This window comes from Diplotaxodon limnothrissa, linkage group LG11, assembly GCF_057381915.1.
Source record: "Diplotaxodon limnothrissa isolate DT_005_m linkage group LG11, D_limnothrissa_male_GT1.1, whole genome shotgun sequence".
Taxonomy (NCBI): domain Eukaryota; kingdom Metazoa; phylum Chordata; class Actinopteri; order Cichliformes; family Cichlidae; genus Diplotaxodon; species Diplotaxodon limnothrissa.
In genome coordinates, this window is record NC_140606.1 from 14,583,564 (window position 1) to 14,602,569 (window position 19,006).

General features: G+C 38.6%; 1 protein-coding gene across 3 annotated transcripts in view; it reads left to right on the forward strand.

Moving 5' to 3' along the window:
• Positions 1-19,006, forward strand: part of ulk4 (unc-51 like kinase 4) — a 99,205-nt gene that overhangs the window by 52,421 nt on the left and 27,778 nt on the right. For 2 of the 3 annotated variants that reach the window (XM_085365168.1, XM_085365167.1), the window contains 10 exons: positions 3,871-4,004; positions 4,416-4,537; positions 4,837-4,893; positions 5,273-5,324; positions 5,855-5,949; positions 8,177-8,228; positions 9,847-10,036; positions 10,962-11,054; positions 15,977-16,025; positions 17,681-17,786. In XM_085365168.1, the coding sequence (XP_085221294.1) occupies positions 3,871-4,004; positions 4,416-4,537; positions 4,837-4,893; positions 5,273-5,324; positions 5,855-5,949; positions 8,177-8,228; positions 9,847-10,036; positions 10,962-11,054; positions 15,977-16,025; positions 17,681-17,786 (950 nt within the window). The remainder of the gene's footprint in view (positions 1-3,870; positions 4,005-4,415; positions 4,538-4,836; positions 4,894-5,272; positions 5,325-5,854; positions 5,950-8,176; positions 8,229-9,846; positions 10,037-10,961; positions 11,055-15,976; positions 16,026-17,680; positions 17,787-19,006) is intronic. The other variant, XM_085365169.1, reaches the window with a different exon arrangement.

Below are 19,006 nucleotides of genomic sequence, written 5' to 3' on the forward strand. Positions count from 1 at the left end.
TGATCCACTACTTTGATCCAGCTGAAATACCTCAAAAACTACTTTACAGTAGGTCCAAATCCTCTCATGGGATGCAAGATGAAAATATGCTTAGGCTGTGTTCCTGATTTTATTTTAGTTTCTAAGTCACAAACCTTCATGATTGCATCAGTTATAGCCCCTGAGCCCCTTCTTGTTTGCAGTGGTGATGGACAGGTTGTCAGATGAGATCAGGCAGGAGTCTCCATGGACTATGATGTCTACAGATGGCATTGTAATCTGTAGTGAGAGTAGGGAGCAGCTGGAAGAGAGCCTGGAGAGGTGGAGGTATGGTCTGGAGAAAAAAGAAATGAAAGTCAGTAGAAACAAAACAGAATACGTGTGTGTGAATGAGACTGAGACAGATGGAAAGGTAAAATTGCAAGAAATGGAGATGGCAAAGGTAGACGATTTTAAATACCTGTGTTCAACCACCCAAAGGACAATGCGCAAGAGAGGTGAAGAAGAGAGTGCAGGGAGGGTGTAGTGGGTGGAGACGATTGTCAGTGGGCATTTGTGAAAGACAGAGACCAGCAAGAGTGAAAGGGAAGGTTTACAAGTTGGTAGTGAGACCTGCTATCATGTATGGTTTGGAGATAGTGATACTGGTAAAAAGACAGGAGGCAGAGTTGAAGATGCTAACAATTTTATTGGGAGTGACCACAATGGACAAAGTCAAAAATTAGTTTATCAGAGGGACAGCTCAGGTGGAGCACTTTGGAGAAAAAGAGAGTCGAGGATGACATGAGGAAGGATCTTAGAGCAAAACCGATGGGTGTAGTAAAGGAGGATGTGCAGATGGTTGGTGCGACAGTGGAAGATGGTAGGAATAGGGTGAGATGGAGGCAGATGGATACACCCTGATGACCCCAAAAGAGTGCAGCCAATAGAAGAAATCGGCAAAGACCTTCATGGAACAGAATTTTTTTTTTTCCAAAGATTTATTTATTGCTTTTCCAAAAGTATTTTAAACAAGGAAGACAGAGAAAAATAAAATGAAATGAAATAAAGGAGAAAATGAATAAAAATTGAGTGTGTAATAATAATAATGCATGCTCATCATGTATAGACGGTGTGCGTAAACACACAGATACAGATATATGCACTCACCCATGGAGATATACCCATATATTGTTTAAAAAAACACCACACAAAAACAAGGGAACAGACAGTGCTCAAAGACCAGGTACAACACAGTGAGACATTAGGTTTAAGTTCGTTACTTCAGGGTTTTTGGCGGGAGTTTAGTCCAAGGATTTCAAGTTAGTTAGAAAGGCATCCGACAAAACGGCTGCAGCAATGAGCTGTGTCCTCTTCCGTTTCAGTCCATCTAATTTCACATCTCCATCTCCTGCCCTTCCATTGAACAGTCCAGCATAAGCTCCCCAGGTTCTCTTCAAAAATCACAGCAACACGTCTCCCGTACAAGTTAAATGGGTACAGCCATATCTGTTCACTGTCGGCCATCTCCTCACATTCCAAAAACGACCAAAAATTTCCCCACATCTTTTTAAAGGAAGCATGTTTACCCTTAATCACAGATGTAAGTTTTTCCAAACAAGGGATTTGGACAATGTCAAAAGCCAAGTTCTCAAGTGTGGTCTAGTAATGGATCTCCATGATTTGGCTATGCTATATTTTGCCTGTAACAGAAGTAGATTGTAGTTTTTTGGTGAACTTTGCTCAGCTGGCTTTCAGTGGGGAAAATCCCTAGGATACATAATTTAGGACACGGATTCAGCTTAACACTTGTAATACGCGCAATGACATCTGAAACTTCTTTCCAAAACTTTTGAATTTCTGAACATTCCCATAGGCATTGCATCAGTGTGCCTTTATCCCCACATTTAACACATATGTCTGGAGTTTTAGGGTCAAATTTGTTTAACAATGTTGGGGTGACATATGTTCTCATTAGCCATTTATACTGGATTCGTTTAAATTGGGTGTTTATAGATTGTGTTTGGGCTTTCAAGCAGACTTTTTGCCATTCCTCTGTGGTTATTCTACACTTTAAGTCTTGACACCATGCAAGTCTGTGTTTTTTTCTGAGAATGTTTGAGAGCCGTCTCTGAGGTTGCTATAAAAGCAGGATATTAAGCCCTTCTTCAGCTGATGGTTTATTGCTATGTCCTCTAATGAGGTAAGAGTGGGCAGTGTTAGGGATTTTTGAGTGTTTGAAATAAAGCTTCTGATTTGAAGAAATGTTTAGTTGGAATGCCAAATTTCCGTGTCAAGTCATTAAAGCACATTAGGGTGTCCTTGTCAAATAGGTCTGCAACTTTGCACAAGCCTCTGGCAGCCCACATTTTAAAACCCAAATCTTTCTAACTGGGTTCAAAGGTCTTATTACCCCAGATAGGCGAGAACTGGGTAGTGCTGGTGTCTCATTTTTAAACTTAAGTGCATCGAACCAGACACGAATGGTATTTTTAACAAACGGATTCAATGTATCTTTCATCAAATCTTTATATTTTGCTGAGTACAGGCAAGAACTGAGCGGTAAGGGGGTGCTTGTCCTTTCTAAATTTACCCAGGATGAGGTTGTCGTTAAAATCCAGCAAAAAGCTGTAGAGAGTTGGGCAGCCCAGTAGTACCATTTGAGGTTTGGAATACCCAGACCTCCCCTATCATACGGAAGATACATTAACAATAGGCGTAGTTCGGCTCGTCTGTTATTCCAAATGAATGGAGTGAATATTGTTCTTGCCTTAGTGAAGAAGTCATCTGGAGGGCTGAGAGGAATGGCTTGGAAGAGAAAGAAATTTTGAGAGAGTGTTCATCTTAAGAATGTTTATGCGTCCAATCAGAGAGATTCATTTTGGTTTATTTCTTCTTTACTGTGCATCACCAGTCCTAGTTCTCCATTATAATTGTTAAATGTGAGACTTAAAAATGCTATTAACACTTTGTTGTTATTAATGGTTTGGTTTTGCACAACAAGAATAACCCTGCGCAGATGAAATAATATATAATTTTTTTAATGACATTACATCATGACAATGACATTGACAGTAAGAAAAATTCAGTTAAAACAAAATTAGAATAATGATATAAAAATAGGATTGCATTAACATGTCTGCTTCTTTCAGAGATTTAACTTTGGTCGTACCAACCAGGCTAAAATTTATATAAAATTTATAAATAATTAAACTTAATAAGTAATCTGAAGGTCTTTCTCAGTTGCCAGGCTCAAGGTTGCAATGCTTTGCACTAAACAAAAATAATGTAACAATAAATGAAGTAATTAATCTCAAGAAATGCACTGGACAACAGGTTAACAGTTAACTATTTCTTGTTCTATATAGTTGTAAACCATGGATGATCATCTTTTATGGAACAACGTGAGAAAAAAATGCAGAATTTTTAATCCACCGGTCCCCTGCATCATTGCCACTCTAAAGCTTCGAACCCCTCTGAATTTCTCCATTTATTTTCTGTTTATTTTCTGTGTGCGTGTGTGTGCGTGCGTGAGATGATATACGTAAGCATGTGTTTATGTGCTGGTAATGAATATGAGTTAGTGGTGGTAACCTTCTCTCCCTGCTCAGAATTTGTAAAGAGAAAATTATTGATTACTGTTCAGTACACACACTCTGATGAGAATAAATATGCTCTTAAATTGTGTGTGTCATGGACTTCTTGCCCCCTTATTTTGTACCCTATCAAAGTTTTACTGCTGTGCATTAAAATTTGTGTGCATTCATGTTCTTGTTAATGGGTCTGTCTCACTTAATCATGCTGCTAAACAACTAATAATGTATGGAGCAGACGAAAGACCGGTAACCATTAAACACACTTGATGTATCTGCAATGTTACATAGAGGGCTGAAAATATTTCTTTCTGTCTAGACTTGTGATATACCTGGAGAGAGACCTCCGCAAAGCCACTCCTCTCAGAGAGAACCCCAGCCAATCAGGATACTTGTCTCAGTGTCTCAATTTACTGATTGCATATCTGAGCAGCACCGCACCAGTGATTATGGGTACACACACAAATACACACACTACTGTATGATTATCCATCTGCCATTTGTGTTTTCACCTCCATGTGTACAGAAATTTGTAAATCAGTTCATTTGACATGCTGATTTTTTTGATTTCCCTTACCATTACTACATCTGAGATCTTTTTTAAATCTGACATCTACAAAATTAATTGTCAGGTTACTATGGAAACTTGATTTGTTTCTGGTTCTTGTGCTAGAAGAAAAAATGTGATACTTAGGAAAAATAGACGCATATATTTGTAGGGTTTAAGACGCCAGAGAAATTTACCAGTATATAATATAATATAGTATATGATATATAATATATCTTAATAAAGATAGATGATAGCCACCTTCTTAAATTCCTTCTCATCTGTTTGCGACTCCTTGCCTTGTCTCCTTTCTTTAGAGGATGTTCTGTGTACCCTCAGAGGAGTGATTGGGAGAAGACACCCAACTACTGCTCAAAGTAAACAACTCAAACAAACTTTGCCTACTTTGTCCATAGTGCTGGACCTTGTTTCATCCCAGGTAAATGGAGCAAAATTACTTCTCCACAGTGTTTGGTTTTAAAACCTTTAGCAGTTTCTCACATAGATTTTCTCATAAATGACAAACAGCAGTTCTTATTTTTGAACACAGAGTTTTCATTTATTTAGTACATGGCACTAAAAGAAAAGTCAGGAGGCTTTCTAAAATAGTCAATAATAAAAACGAGGCAGACCTAAATCATCACCTCCCTCCCTGCTTGTTTTGTAACACTCTCAGTTGTCACCTGATCACATTATCTTGACTTACCTTTGTAAAATGTGTCTTCTGTCTCCTCACAGGTCTTTAGATCTCACATTGTAGCAGGACAGTTTCTGGCTCAAATTGGGTTGCTGTTGGTAAGTGTTTGGTAACCAGTCATAAATTGACACATTATCTGTCTCCACATGCTAAAGGCAAATAATAAAACTAACAGATAGGGTGAAGTGAAGTTTTTAGTTGATCACATTTTGTTACTCTAACAAGGAGACATGTTGATTATATATATTTTTTCAATTATAGAATAAATAAAATTAACCTAAATTATTTTAAAGCCAGCAGTGTAGTTACAGTTTTACAAATTGCAGAGACTGGTGGTGCCTTTCTCTCTTACTGTCAGTACTGAAATTCTTAAAACATCTCTGACATTCACACAACTAACTTTTTATAAGGAAAACTTTGAATGTTTGACAGTTTCAAAGCAAAACTCACATCAAGTTTTTAAATATCTCTTGACAGAACTTCATTGCCTCAGTAGAGTCCAATGAAACAAATCTGGCTAGTGCTATGGGTGAGTATCTTTACAGGTATGAATACTTTATCACTGGATATCAACCCCTGCCATATCTGCAGTAGTATTCCTTTTCACATGATTAGTCTGTGATACTGTGATTCTACAGAGCTTCATGTACTGCATTGTTTGTTAAAGTTGCACAGTGTGTTTGCTTAACTTGCCAGGTTAAATGAAGGATAAAAGAATAAATAACGTAGTTAAAATGATTATTATAAATTCGAGCTTATCTTACAAGTCAATATTGAATTGTATTGACATGGAGACGGTAAGGAGAGAGTCAGATACAGCACTTGAAGACAGCTATGACACTGAATTACAAATGCCTGCCAACAAGGCAAGCTGCGGTGTGGGCTCAGCCACTCTTCAAGCACCTGAATCAAGTGCTGTGATAAAGTGCCGCGCTCGAAGGCCATGTTATCAGCAAATCACAAACAGAATATATGCCTATCCTTAAAAGGTATTCAGTTATGGGTCAGTTTTTATTGAGAACATGAGTATTTGTATTATTATGTTTGATTCTTCTTTAGGTACAGCAATATGTGAAGATTTAATCAGAACATCTCTGTCCATCGTGGAAGTACTGAGCCAGCACCATGCACTCATCAGTCCATATCATAGTGATGTAAGTATCTGTGGAAGAAAATATGCAACTCTATATCCCATTAAATGAATGGTTGAGTGTGCATTTGTTGTAGGTTTTTGACTGGCTACCTGTCTGACTGACTAGCTGTCTGCTGATAGTTTAGTACACCGATATAGGACAGGTATCTTGTGATATTCAACAAATGTCAGTACATTTCCTCTGACGGGACGTTGGAGACAACCTGTCATCATCCTGTTATTCTGTATTTCTGCAACTGTCAGATTTTCAGCATTGATTTTCCCCTTCTCTCATTTAGAAAAAAACGTAATATGCAAGTTGCTTTGCTAGGATAGAATGAATTTCTGTAGACTTTGTCAATAATATGAATTGGACTGTGGTATGTTTACTGTGTGTCTTCCAGTCTACTAAACCTGTCTATTAGTGATCATAGGACAGAGGGTTAGCATGTGGACTATTAGGAGAGACACTAATCAACTATTGAACCGACAGACCTCGTGTGTGTGTGTGTGTGTGCGCGTGTGCGCGTGAAAGAGAGAGAGATGTTGATGGGATGGGACAATGAGATTGTGTTTAATGACTATTGACGTATGGAAGTGGAAAACAGCAGCAGGAAGCTGACAGGATGGAGAGAGAGAAAAAAAGAAAAGACTTGAGGAACTGGGGATAGGAGCAAAAAGCAAGGCTGTGGATACTGATAGTCAATAACACAGGAAGACACTTTAATTACCCACAGCCAACTCAGATTAGCTTTAATTGTCCTCTGGACAAGGACACACGCTCATTTTTGACTTTGTTTGCGTTTCTAATTTCTTGTCACAGTTTGAAGCTAGTTTGCAGTTAGTTTTGCCTCCACAACTGCTCTTTTGTTAAAACAGATTTTATGTGATGTGGAAAATGACATTTTAAATTGCTGTGCAGACCTTTAAAAAAACTCTCATACCATAACTGAATACTGTTTGAAAATACTTGGGAATGATGTTTTGCCTTGAATGTGCATTTGAAAGATCACTTCATTACTTTTTTTGTTAGACTGTTTAAAAATTAATAGAAAAATAGTTTTCACTAAAAGACTGCAACATAATTTTAAAATACATTTTAAATAGCTACACAACACACAGCTGTACAGTACACAGCAGTTAGTAACAATCAGGTACGATTGTTGTTGAAACCAGCTGTTGTTTTATAACAAGGTAAGTTCTTAAAAAAGTTAACTGAACACTTATTTTTCTTTAGTCATGTTCAAATGCAAATTAGACACTTTAATTACTTTGGATATTTATATTATACAACAAATTATTCTTTAGTTACTGCTGGAGTGATGAGATTTCTTTTCTGCACCACTAAAAAAGCAGCTAGGAGAAAGACAGGAAAACGGACAAATGTGAACAAGAAAGGCTTTCATAAATACGAGGAACGCACTGCCCATAGTTACAGAGTTCAGAGAGAATGCACCCAGATCTGCACATCTCAACACACACACACACACACACACACACACACACGGCTCCATGCAGTCTTTTGATGGTTGTGATAGTAATACACCAACCATTAAGTGGTGGACAACATCCTTTGTAGTTTTTTTTTTCTTCTGGCTTTCAATGTAATGACCTCACACATCCTCACTCAGCATTAGTGGTGTTTCTATGGTAATATTAGTAATCATGCAAATTCATGCAATACAGATTCATACCTAAATAAGAGCTTTGACAGTTGTGAAAATATGCGTGCGTGTCTGTGTGTTTGTTTGTTTGATCAAAGAAACCATTCAGCAGTGCATTTCCATAGTAATTTGATCCTCTGTGACAGTGGTCTGTGGTCGATGCTCACAGAATTAATATAGTACAGCGTCTCCTGTTCATTTTTATCTAAAAATATAGACTATGCTTTTAGAGATGTTATACAGAATATTAACTCTATAGCTGTTTAGAGAACACCATGATTATGTTTATAAATACCCTCATTTGCCTCAAATTAGAATATATGGGACATTACTGAACTAATATTTACACCTTGTTCTTAAAAGCCGTCAGCAGAGGAGTGGATTTTTATTTCACTTCAGTGTTTTAACCTGAGTTGTTTCACATCCACGACATCATTTGTAGCTGAACTTGTGAAACACTAGATTATAACAGATTTTTCTAGCTTGTTACAGGTTTAATACTAAAACCAACTTGCTTCTTTGGTGACCAGGATCAAATACAGTACCATATAACATTTTTTGTTTGTTTGTTAATGTCTCTTGAAGGTCGTGGATGCCATCCTGCCTCCTCTGACAACAATGGCTTTCAGCAAAAATGGTATGAATGGTGTGGTCAGTTTTTTGAGGAAAGAGAGTGTGAAGGAGAGAAGATGAGGGAAGAATTGTTAATGTCAGAGTGAGAGAGAAAGAAATGGCAAATGGGGAAAGAGGCAGAGCGGGTTCAGAAGCCTGATGGCTGGGGACCTTTAGTTCCTGTCACAGGCAGTGATTTTCTTCTTGTTTCCTGTTTGTTAGGGTTCTAATAATTCTCCAAAGAGACGAGATCACGAAGAAAAAGTTCACTACTTACCTAAACGATCTGTAAATATTACAGCATTTAACAGACTAGCATACTGCCAGCTCCCTTGCGATACAAGTAGATAAAACTGCAATACAGCATTGCTTATGTTTGTACCACAACTGAGCGAAATGCCAAAAAGTAATCTTTAAAAAAAAATATAGGTATCCGCATTTATTAATTACCATATCACCAATACAATAATAACAGCTTCTTTTGGGTTTTGGAACCTGAATGAGTCATTACAGTTTTGACTTTATGGGTCAGTATGCAAAAGAGCCAGCTGTCAGGGTAAAAGGTTTTTTGTTAGCCATTATAATGGTGCTACTTGTTGTCTTGTTGAAGCTCAAAATATTTCGTTTCCATGTGGGTATTTTGTTGTTTTTCCAAGCTTGTTGGTATTCTTACAGTATATATAGTACATATGTGTGCTGTCTAATGTTTCTTATACGGTAGTGTCGTGTGAAAAACAACAACTGACTCAAAGGCTTGTAGAACCACCTTTAGCAGCACTAACTTGCAGCAATCGTTTTCTGTATGACTTTTCCATTCTCTGCCATTCTTATGGAGGAATAAGGTTGAGGTCTGGACTTTGACTGAGCCACTTCAACACTTAGATGTTTTCTTTTTCAGACACTGTTGTATATTTGCTGCTGTGCTTGAGATCGTTGTCCTGTTGCATGACCTAGTTTCAGCCAAACTTCATCTGTCAGACACACGGCCTTCCATTTGACTTAATAACTTGGTATGATAAAATACTTTAGTATAAGGAGGAGTTTGTGGTTGACCCAATGATTGCAGGGTACCAAAGTCCTATTGCTGCAAAACTGAGGCCTGTAGAGTCAGAGATTTAGGTCTTAGATTTTTCCTTAGACTATGTTCATTCTTTAATCCTTAATCTAAAGTTTTGCGACATCCTAAAGTTTCAAATGCCATTCAGCAAATTCATTCAGAATTGTTTATGCATATTATTATCACCTCAGAACCCATTGTCCCCTTTCATTTATGGAAGCAAATCACGTGACATATACTTGTCCAACTAACACTAACTACCCCGACCCCCAAGACACACTAATCTAATCTAATTGACATAATACTTTCCCTAGCTGCTTACCCTAACCATCAAAAATGAACCATTAGCCTACACCTAACCATAACATAATTGTAACCCTGACACTAAAACCACATTTTGAGTTTCAAAAATGCCTTCAAACTTGTGGAGACTTGGATTTTGTCCCAATAAGGGCTGTTGGTCTCCACAAGTATAGTAAACTTGCAATTTTTGGTCCCCACAAAGATATGTAAACATGGTACACACAGTATTCTAAACACTTACTCCTAATAATACTCTCTCTTCCTGTCTTTGTGTGTGGTGCAGTGGAGTGGTCTGTGTTTGTTTTGAGGGTGTTGTCTGAACTCAGTCTAATCCTGCTGGTCCAAGATGGTGTTGATACTGAGGTAAAAGAGGAAAGGACAGAGGAAAATAAAGAGAGAAATGAGAAGGAAGGACAGGCGGCAGAGGAAAGAGGGGATGGACTCTCGTGTATCACTGAATCTCTCCTTTCAAGGTTGGTCTGGTTTATTCTAAGTGCAGCTTCAGTGTTTCTAGATTCCTCCTGTATTTGCTGTCTCTATAGGAACAGATACTTTCCCCTTGAATGACATTTTTAAAATCACTACAGCTTAACCAAAATAATGACAGACTGTCAGTTTAAATGATAGATATAATAATATGTAATATACAATACTGAAGTAATTTCTACCCACTCTTTTGTGCTAAGGTGTTTATGTTCACATTAAAGCAAAATTTCTCTTGACTATTTTACAACCAAGACAATAAGTCTGACCTAATCCTTACCCGACACAGGTAATTTACATAAACATAATATTATAACCAAAAGAGCTTCATTAGTGATTGTGCCAGGTTAAAGACAGCTCAGTTGCAACAGATGATTTCAGAGTTGATCTTTAAAAAGTCTGAGACTGAAGTATAGAAGTCTAACAATGAACAATTGTTGTAATAGGGTTTTTTTGAAGATGTATATCAGATATAAATGATATGGTGTGGATTTGTTGATCCACTTTATAATATGTTGTAGTTTGTAAAATGCTTCTACAAATACAGAAAACTGGCAAGTGACTGTTCAATCTATGAAAAGGGGACAATGCATTTTACACAAGTCAAAGAATAGCTACACAGTACAAAAAAAGATGCTTGTATGATAGCCTCACAGGTTACCGCTTGTTCACTTTTATTTCTACCAATATTTCTCCTCCTCAAAGTCAGTCCTTTCTTCCTCCTAGTTTCTCCCCTAGCTGCTTCTGTCTACGTTCTTTTCTCTGCTTCTCCTATTATAAGTCTAGTTCTCCCCTCCCCCTCTTCTTCACCCCTCTCTCCAGATCTGTTCTAGTTTACTCTCTCTTACTAATGATCAGAACACTGCATTAACACTTCGAAAGCCAAATGTTGTACTCAGACATGTTTATGTCTAGGTACGAGACTCTTCTACGAGCACCGGAGCCTATACCCCTCCATGCACTCAAACTGTTGGTATCAATGACTGAACACAACAGTCAAACCTGCAGGTAATGTGAACACATCAGCCACACACACAATTAATCACAGACAAGAAAGACTGTTGAAGCATTGTGACCTTGCTAATATGAACTTTACTTGTAATCTTTATTAGGATAATGTTGTTTACTGGTAATATAGTAAAGAAACTATTACAAAATACTCCTAGCATCCATTTAAATCCATTATCTGCTTCTCTATTTTTTTTCCAAGACGCAGAATAGGTAGCACGCAAGTATTTTGCAGTCCTAGCAGGTTCAGATACAAATATACACGGACGCATTTTAGGCACTCTGTAATGTTTTAATGCCAAGGCCATTCATTCCCAATTCAGCACTGTGAATCATTCACACACTGCACACAGACACACACACACAGACACACACAGATGAATGTTCACTGTCTTAAACACACACAAACACACTCCTCCGTATTATAAGCAGTAATTTATTTGCCAACTCCAGAACACAGATATACACAAATGATTATTTGCTTGTTGTAGGTGATGCACATTCAGAGCTAATAGCAACAAAACCTTCACAGCTCCAGCACTGCTGGTGATCTGCATTCAATGACACCCTTTGAGCACCCTTAAAAGTGGTATTTTCTACATTAGTAATCAGTTTAGTGGCAGGCATAAGGTGCTGTATCAGCTGAGATGTGTAAAGACTTGACATGTTGTGCTGATATACCTTGGCACACTAGCTAGTCCAGAGAAGCTTTGCTTAAAAATGCAACACACGTTCTTTAAATATACGACACTAAGACAAAATTATTGCTCGCGTTGAAGTGAGATTCACTACTGCATAATGTGGAAGTAATTCACTATGCAGGAATTTAAAAAACATCGCTCAGAAAAGCAGTCATCTGACACCCAAATAAAAAGTGGTAATGTTGTGTTGCTGTTGCACAGGAAATTTGCTGATTCCTTGTCTAGCCATGAGATGACTCACTTGTGTGTGCATGTTGTGTGTGTGTGCATGCGTGCGTGCATGAATGCTTGCGTAAACACATGTGTGTGCATGATGATGTATGTGTGTTTGATAGATGTGCTTTGACAGCAGCTGTCAGTAAGTCTTGATTCTCTGGTCATCTGTCTTCTCGTCTCAGCTGTTGGCAGGGATAGAAAGTGTGGGTGAAAAGAGAGGAGGCAGAAAGATTGAGGAGGGGAAGTGGATAAAGGTGCCAGGAAAAGGATAGGAGGAGGAACTAGGAAAGAGAATCTTGGGAGAAAAGAAAATGTTGATGAGGCCAGAAGGGTTGAGAATAAAGGAGAAGTGTTAATTGGTTAGAAAGTATAATTAGATGTGTGTCACCTGGCTCAGAAGATAACTGGAGGAAAGAGCAGGGGAAAACTGTAAAACTATGTGCAGTTTACACTATGAGATATACATTTCAGCTCAGGAACACTATGTTGTAAACTGTAGTTGTTACTTCAACAATACTCTCAGCATTTTTAGATTTAGTTGACTCTGTGTAAGGCATGCTCTATTTTAGCTCTAGAAATGCAGTCATTCATATTGGTGGAACACAATTTGGACATGGACATGTACCTGGTCAAATGCTGCAGTTGATCCAGAGATTTACATTTAATCCTTCATCTTTAATCACTAAGTATTAATTTGGAACAATGATTAAGCCTCTGTTTTGTGGTTTCCTCATTTCCATCCCAGCTTCTTTCCACATTTTATCTTCTCCAGCAATAATAGTTCAACAAATCTCTAATCACTGCCAGTCACCTTCCATCTCTATCCATCCCATCCTCCTCTACTCCTAGAGTTTAAAGTTCGTCCTCACAGCTGAGTATGCCCCTACTTCTCTTATCAGTAATATTACCCCATTTCGTCTCCATCCTTCTCTTCCACCACCTCTCCTCATCCCCCTTTTTCTTAGACACAAGTAGAGTGACGTGAACTTTTCAAATTGGTGTCAGGACTCTTTCCTCTACATCTGTTTTCGCGCTCACTCTTTTCCTTTGACATTATTAACAACATTTTACATTTTTTTTCTCTGCCTCCCTCGCTCTCATTCTCTCACCATCTCTAATTTATTAACATTAGTCCACATTTTTCTTTTTCTCTGTGCCCTTTCTCCACAACTTTCCCTCCATCACTGCGGTTATACAATCAGAAATTAAATTGCCTGGGTCTTGGTTAGATAAGTGTGGCTATGAAGCCAGCCGAGCAGTAATTAGATGGTAAATTGGGGACATTAACGTTGGGAAGGCAGCCTGCTGTCTCTCTCTCCATTATCACAGTCCAGACACACCTTCAAACAACTACATTTACTATGACCTTTAGCCGGAGAACCTCATGCTGTGTGGTTACATATGTGTTTGCCCATGGATTTTCAATTTCCTTTAAGGCATCCTTTCAGCATATGTGCCATATGTGTCGATATGGTATTTTCACGCATACCCATCAACAAAGTAAAGAGGTAGTATTTGTCATAGTTTAACAGTACTGGCTGTTTATAGATTTTATTTTGATAAGATTTTATATTTAAACAACTCGTGTTTTCTGCCTGTTCTTTCCTTTTAATATGGACTCATAGACTCAGTCTATGAGTCTAAATCCATTATATCAAATTGCAGTAGTTAATTGGACACCAACATCTCTCTGTTCCATGTAAAGTGGATTCATTAACTGTTAACACAAAAGTGGCCATTTTCTCAGGCTAAAACGCTGTAATTGCCTCTAACAGCCTGTTTTACTGGTCTTACTCTCCACTGTAAATAAATGGGGGAAAAAGGTCTTTTTTTAAGTTAGTTATTAGAAAAAAGTATAATTTTCCTCTCTAGGCAAGTACTAATACATTATGGTATCAGATAATTTGTCAGTGCTGTTAATTATAAGCCCCTGACTGTAGCTATCTACTTCGTTGTATTTATCATCTCTTTATGTGCAAAAAGGTTTCATTTTGAATTTTGTTAGCTTTACAAAGCTGTGTAGCTGACATAAAGTATATAAAACTAGAGTAGAGCTGAGGTTAATAAGCGCATACTGTGGTATTTATTGCATTACCTCTAATGAAACAGCTGTTGAGTGAATGTGTGATGTGATGATGATGCAGTGCAGCATTGTCTCATCTGTGTTTTCTTATTATAGGTTGTCTGTTGAACCCTGTTCATTGTATGCTGTTGCACCCTGTGTCCTGATGAATGGCTGGTAGTTTAAAGGTGGTCCAGTTTATCATGTTGTGCAGGCCTGGCCTGTCCTTTCATCTCTGAGCCTATCACCTCTCTAATAGGAGGCCATCCATCACATCTACAAGCAAACAATCAGACCCAAACAATAACAAATGCGCGCGCGCACACACACACACACACACACACACACACACACACACACACACACACACACACACACGTCTAAAAGGTTGAACTGTACATTAAAATACATCACCATGGCAGGTAAAGAGAACCTACAACAGCAATTCATTACGTTCCTTAAATTCACATTTCTTCAAGCTTCCTGCACCTGTAGTCAGTGATTGTTTTCAGTAAAGATTATGGAGATTGAGTGACTGCAACTAAAGATAAAGTTACACTGTGCTTATACTTTTGTGGTGCTGATGACAGCATCCATCAGAATATCTCAATTCACCAAAGTAAATCTAACAATGTAACCATGAAGGGATCTAATGTTACTAACTAAAACCACAAAGTTAACTATTAAACAATAGTTACATGATGCCCAGGAAGTACGTGCAGTGGTGTAGAGAATATGTTATCATCATGAAACATGCATGCTTTGTTCTGGCTCTTTGTATACAAGGTAGGTGAGAGGACATCAGTATCTGATGGAACAAGGAAACCTAAAAGAACAAACACTCACAGAAGACAGTATATAAGTACAAATTACCTGTAAGTGGTGAAAAAAAAAGACGCTTGAGCTCTGAGGACAGCCTGAGATGATCATTTGGTATTCTTTGCTGTTCAGATGTTCTTTTTACTTAGTCATCTGACTTTGTTTGTTTGTTTGTTTTAATGAAAATGCCTCCAGGTTAATGAGCCATTGTTTTCACTTTCTAGAAGCAGCACACCAATAAAATGCTGTCCCATATTTGTAATGAAGTGGAACATTTTGTTTGCTAATTTAAAAAAAAGGGCAGTTTTTTAAGTTTAAATCCACATTTCCATAGGTTGAATGATCCTGCTGGAGAACCTATAAATCATAGTTAGAACATGGACAGATTTATAAATCAGTGGGCAGGCTTTGTTACCGTCAGAATATCAACACCTGTCTGATTTTTGCTAGTTTTATTCACATTACTGCCTGAATGCTTTCTTGCTTACTAATTCACAAAGACCCATAAACAAAATGTGCGTGCATATATGTAGACACTCCGCCCACTCAGTAACTGATTGAGGTTTAAAGAAGATCAATCAAGAAGTAGACAGAATGTCATTGTTAATATAAACATCCATCTCCCTCCCTCCCTCCATCTTTCTTCTTCTGTCTCTTGCCTTCCCCCCAAGCTTTTCAGTGTGGATTTATCCACATTACTCCTTTTTATTTTCCATTTTCCTCTCATTCGTTTGTTCCTCCACCTCCTCCACCTCACACCTCTTCTCTAATCTTCCCTCTTTTTCCTCCACTTTGCAAAATGTAATCTTTTCTAACCTTATCTTGCTTTAAACTCTCATCACCTTTTTCCATGTCCTTCCCTCTTGTCTCTCACCTGCTTTTACTTCATCTGCTCACATCGCTTCTTCTCTTTTTCTTCTCGCAATTCCACTGGTACTAGACGGAAGTCATTGTACCAGAACTCCACCCTTAATGAAGATGAAATAGCCACTTTTATCTGTTTGTGTGTGTGTGTGTGCAAACAGCATGCCTGAACAGCACATCTAAAAAATTAAATTAATTCCTTGCCCTGATTTTTCTGCTGCTACCTAAAGTGTATATTCTCTTTTTCTTCTCCTTTTCAGGTTGATCAAACGTAGTAGGATCCTACCAATGGTCTTTCAGCTCATTATGGTAAGAAAGCAGTCATGTTTCATCATTTAGTCTTCAAGGCAGTATCTAAATTACTTTACCAGTCAAACTGGTCAGTAAATTCAGTGCAGTTTTAAAATAAGCTCATCAAAGTTTGTATTATTGTAGCATTTCTATTCTGTTTATATTCAGTCTATTATGTCTGTTTCCTTCTTTTTGGTCTCTCCTTCCATCTAACCCTCAAATGTTTATGTAAATTAGTCTGAATAATGTTGACCTATTAGAGGGCTGGTGTAATTGACTGGCAGGTCAGCAGCAGAGAGGAGGAACGGCTAATAGAGTGGAAAGATGAACTCTGCTATTAAGATCATGTACAAGGGCTTGCACGCAAACACATGGCACTCGTCTGTTCTCAGTGAGCCATAACAGTGTTTCCAGTAAACCATTTCACCTGACCCTTTTTGCATGCGAACAATTTAATGCACCCACCAACACAGTACAACCAAACCAGCTCTAATTTATGCTTCACACAAACACATGCACTCACACAAACGCGCACACTCAATAACTCTGTTCTGCATGGCTGCCTGTCCAGCCCCAGCTAGCTGATACAGAATTTTAAACACTGCTGTCCAACAGCCTGATTAACTCGTCTCCTGATTGTTTACTCCTGCCTGAACCAGTCATGTCTGGATCCATTAGTGCCGTCTATATTGCTCACATTTGAATTGATTTATACTCCCTGAAACTCTCTGATGTAGATTGATTACACCTGTCGCTGGTGATCACACTTGTCATGGAGAAACTCACCTAATTGTATTTGTCTAAATGATGTAGTAGTTCTGCTTCAGACATGAAAGGACCTCAGGATGCTGGTTAGACCACGGCTCTGAACGGGGTGTTAGCCGTGCCTGAGGTGGCAAAAGACTGATCAGAGGGGAATGCTTGCAGTAAATGCTTTAACAAATCCTGCCTGGCTGAAAGTGTTCACAGTGCAGCTACACCGCTTATGCAAGTCAGATACTTATCCCTTCATGTGCAAGGTCCAAGTTAAACTTTGGTTTGCCGTTCCTCACTGTCCATTGTCAGCTTTATGCTTTTAGTGAGAACGTACAGTACAGTGCAGTATTTTTATAGCTTTTTAGTCTTTAAAGATCAAAATAGTTTAGCTTTGTCATTTGTGGCTCCTGACAGGCAGTTTGTCCTCAGCACAAACTGATGTCATTGTCTCCAGCCGCAGGCAATTGCACATGATGAGTACTAGCCAGGCTAATCACCACGTACACAGATCACACCGATGTGCACCAACCCTGCAGGCAGAGCTGGTGTATCTCAGAGAGGATCAAATAGTGAAGTGGGGGCAGAAGGGGGAAGGAGAAGTGAATTACTGTAGGAGGGAGGAGAGAATATTTTGAAAAGAGGAGAAAGATGAAGTAAGAGGAGTAAATAGGATGGGTAAGAGGGAGGTGAAGATTACACTTTCAGTCTTTAAAAACAAATAAATAAAGGCACCTTTTTTAATAAAACAATCCACTACTTTATTAAATAATTAACTGTGTTCTCAAGACAGTATATGCAGTATAAATAACAAAATGATGACAAAACCATGTTAGATATTAGCTGTTTTGGGTTAATTGTGAAATGTTATAAGCAAACCTGTAATTTACTTATCCTGTGTCTGTCTCCTGTTTTTCTAGGCCAATAGAAGTAACGTTATCAGTGGGATAGTCCAAAACGCAGTTGTTTTGCTCTGCAATCTTAGTGAGGGCACAATCCAGGATCAGCAACCACTGTATCAACAAGGTAGAGTGTGTCTGAATTCCTCATGGAGAGAAAGATCTAGATTTTCTCTCCTTTAAAAGGTACTAAATTCTTCTTATATTTTCCTGCATTGTGTTGCAACACATGTACTATTATCAAGGACACTTAGTCATCGAAAGGCATCTGTTCTGCTCACATTAGTGATTGTTATGTTACTTGTTGACATCCCTGATACCCGACCACATTGTAGTGTAATGCTTATTCAGGTCAGCAACCTTGGCTGTGTGTGCCTGAGGCGGAGGCCATGCTTTTTGTCTCTCAGCTACTGTGAATAATCTGAGATTTTCCTGTCAATTGCAAGTGATTCCAGGGGATCCTTAGGGAGAAGTCAAATTCATGTTTTTTGTTCTCTTGGTGTGAGGACATTGTTCAGAAGTCTAGTTTAGGCCTATTCTGGCCATGAAGAGTTAGTTGGGGATTAGGACTTTAATTAGGAGGAAGCAATAGTGAGGCACAAAGCTTTGGTACACTGTGGATGCCTGCCCAGAATATTTGTGTGTGTGTGTGTGTGTGTGTGTGTGTGTGTGTGTGTGTGTGTGTGTGTGTAAATGTTTCGGGACCCACAGTTCAACAGTGTGATTGCAACACCACAATAACACACATTTTCTCAAGTTTCTATTTGAGGACTGTGTTCATTTCTTTCTTTCTTTTTTATTCACTCATCATTCTGTTTCATTTTGTCCATCTTTATATACTTGCATACTAACTCCTCCTCTCCCTCTGTTTCCATTGGGTCAGCAATGCAGCAGTCTTGAAGTCAGCATCATTATCATCCAATCAGCACCTCTCTCAACAAGAATCTGTCAACCCAGCACTAATACTGGCCTGGCAATTAACGCTATCTCCACTCCTCTCCTCTTGTTCTGTTCCCTCCTCTCCTCCTCTCCTTTTTGTCTCGTGCTATCAGCCACTTTTCCAATCTACTCAGCTCACATCTTGGCCCCTCATTTCCTTTCCTTCCTCGCGTCTGTTCCCAGTTTTACCCTCTCCCATCTCCTCTATTTTGGGCTCCTGTTCTGCCTTCTCGTCTTTCTCCCTTGTTTTCCTTGTGGTCCCTCCAGATGAGTGTGGTGATGGCAAGAACGAAGGGAAAGGGAGAGAAGGAAAGAAGAGGAAAAGGGAGGAAGCGTGTATAATTGGGTTTTTAAGGTGTGACAGAGGGAGGAGGGGAAGGGTGGTGTTCTTGTTCGTGTGTGTGTGTG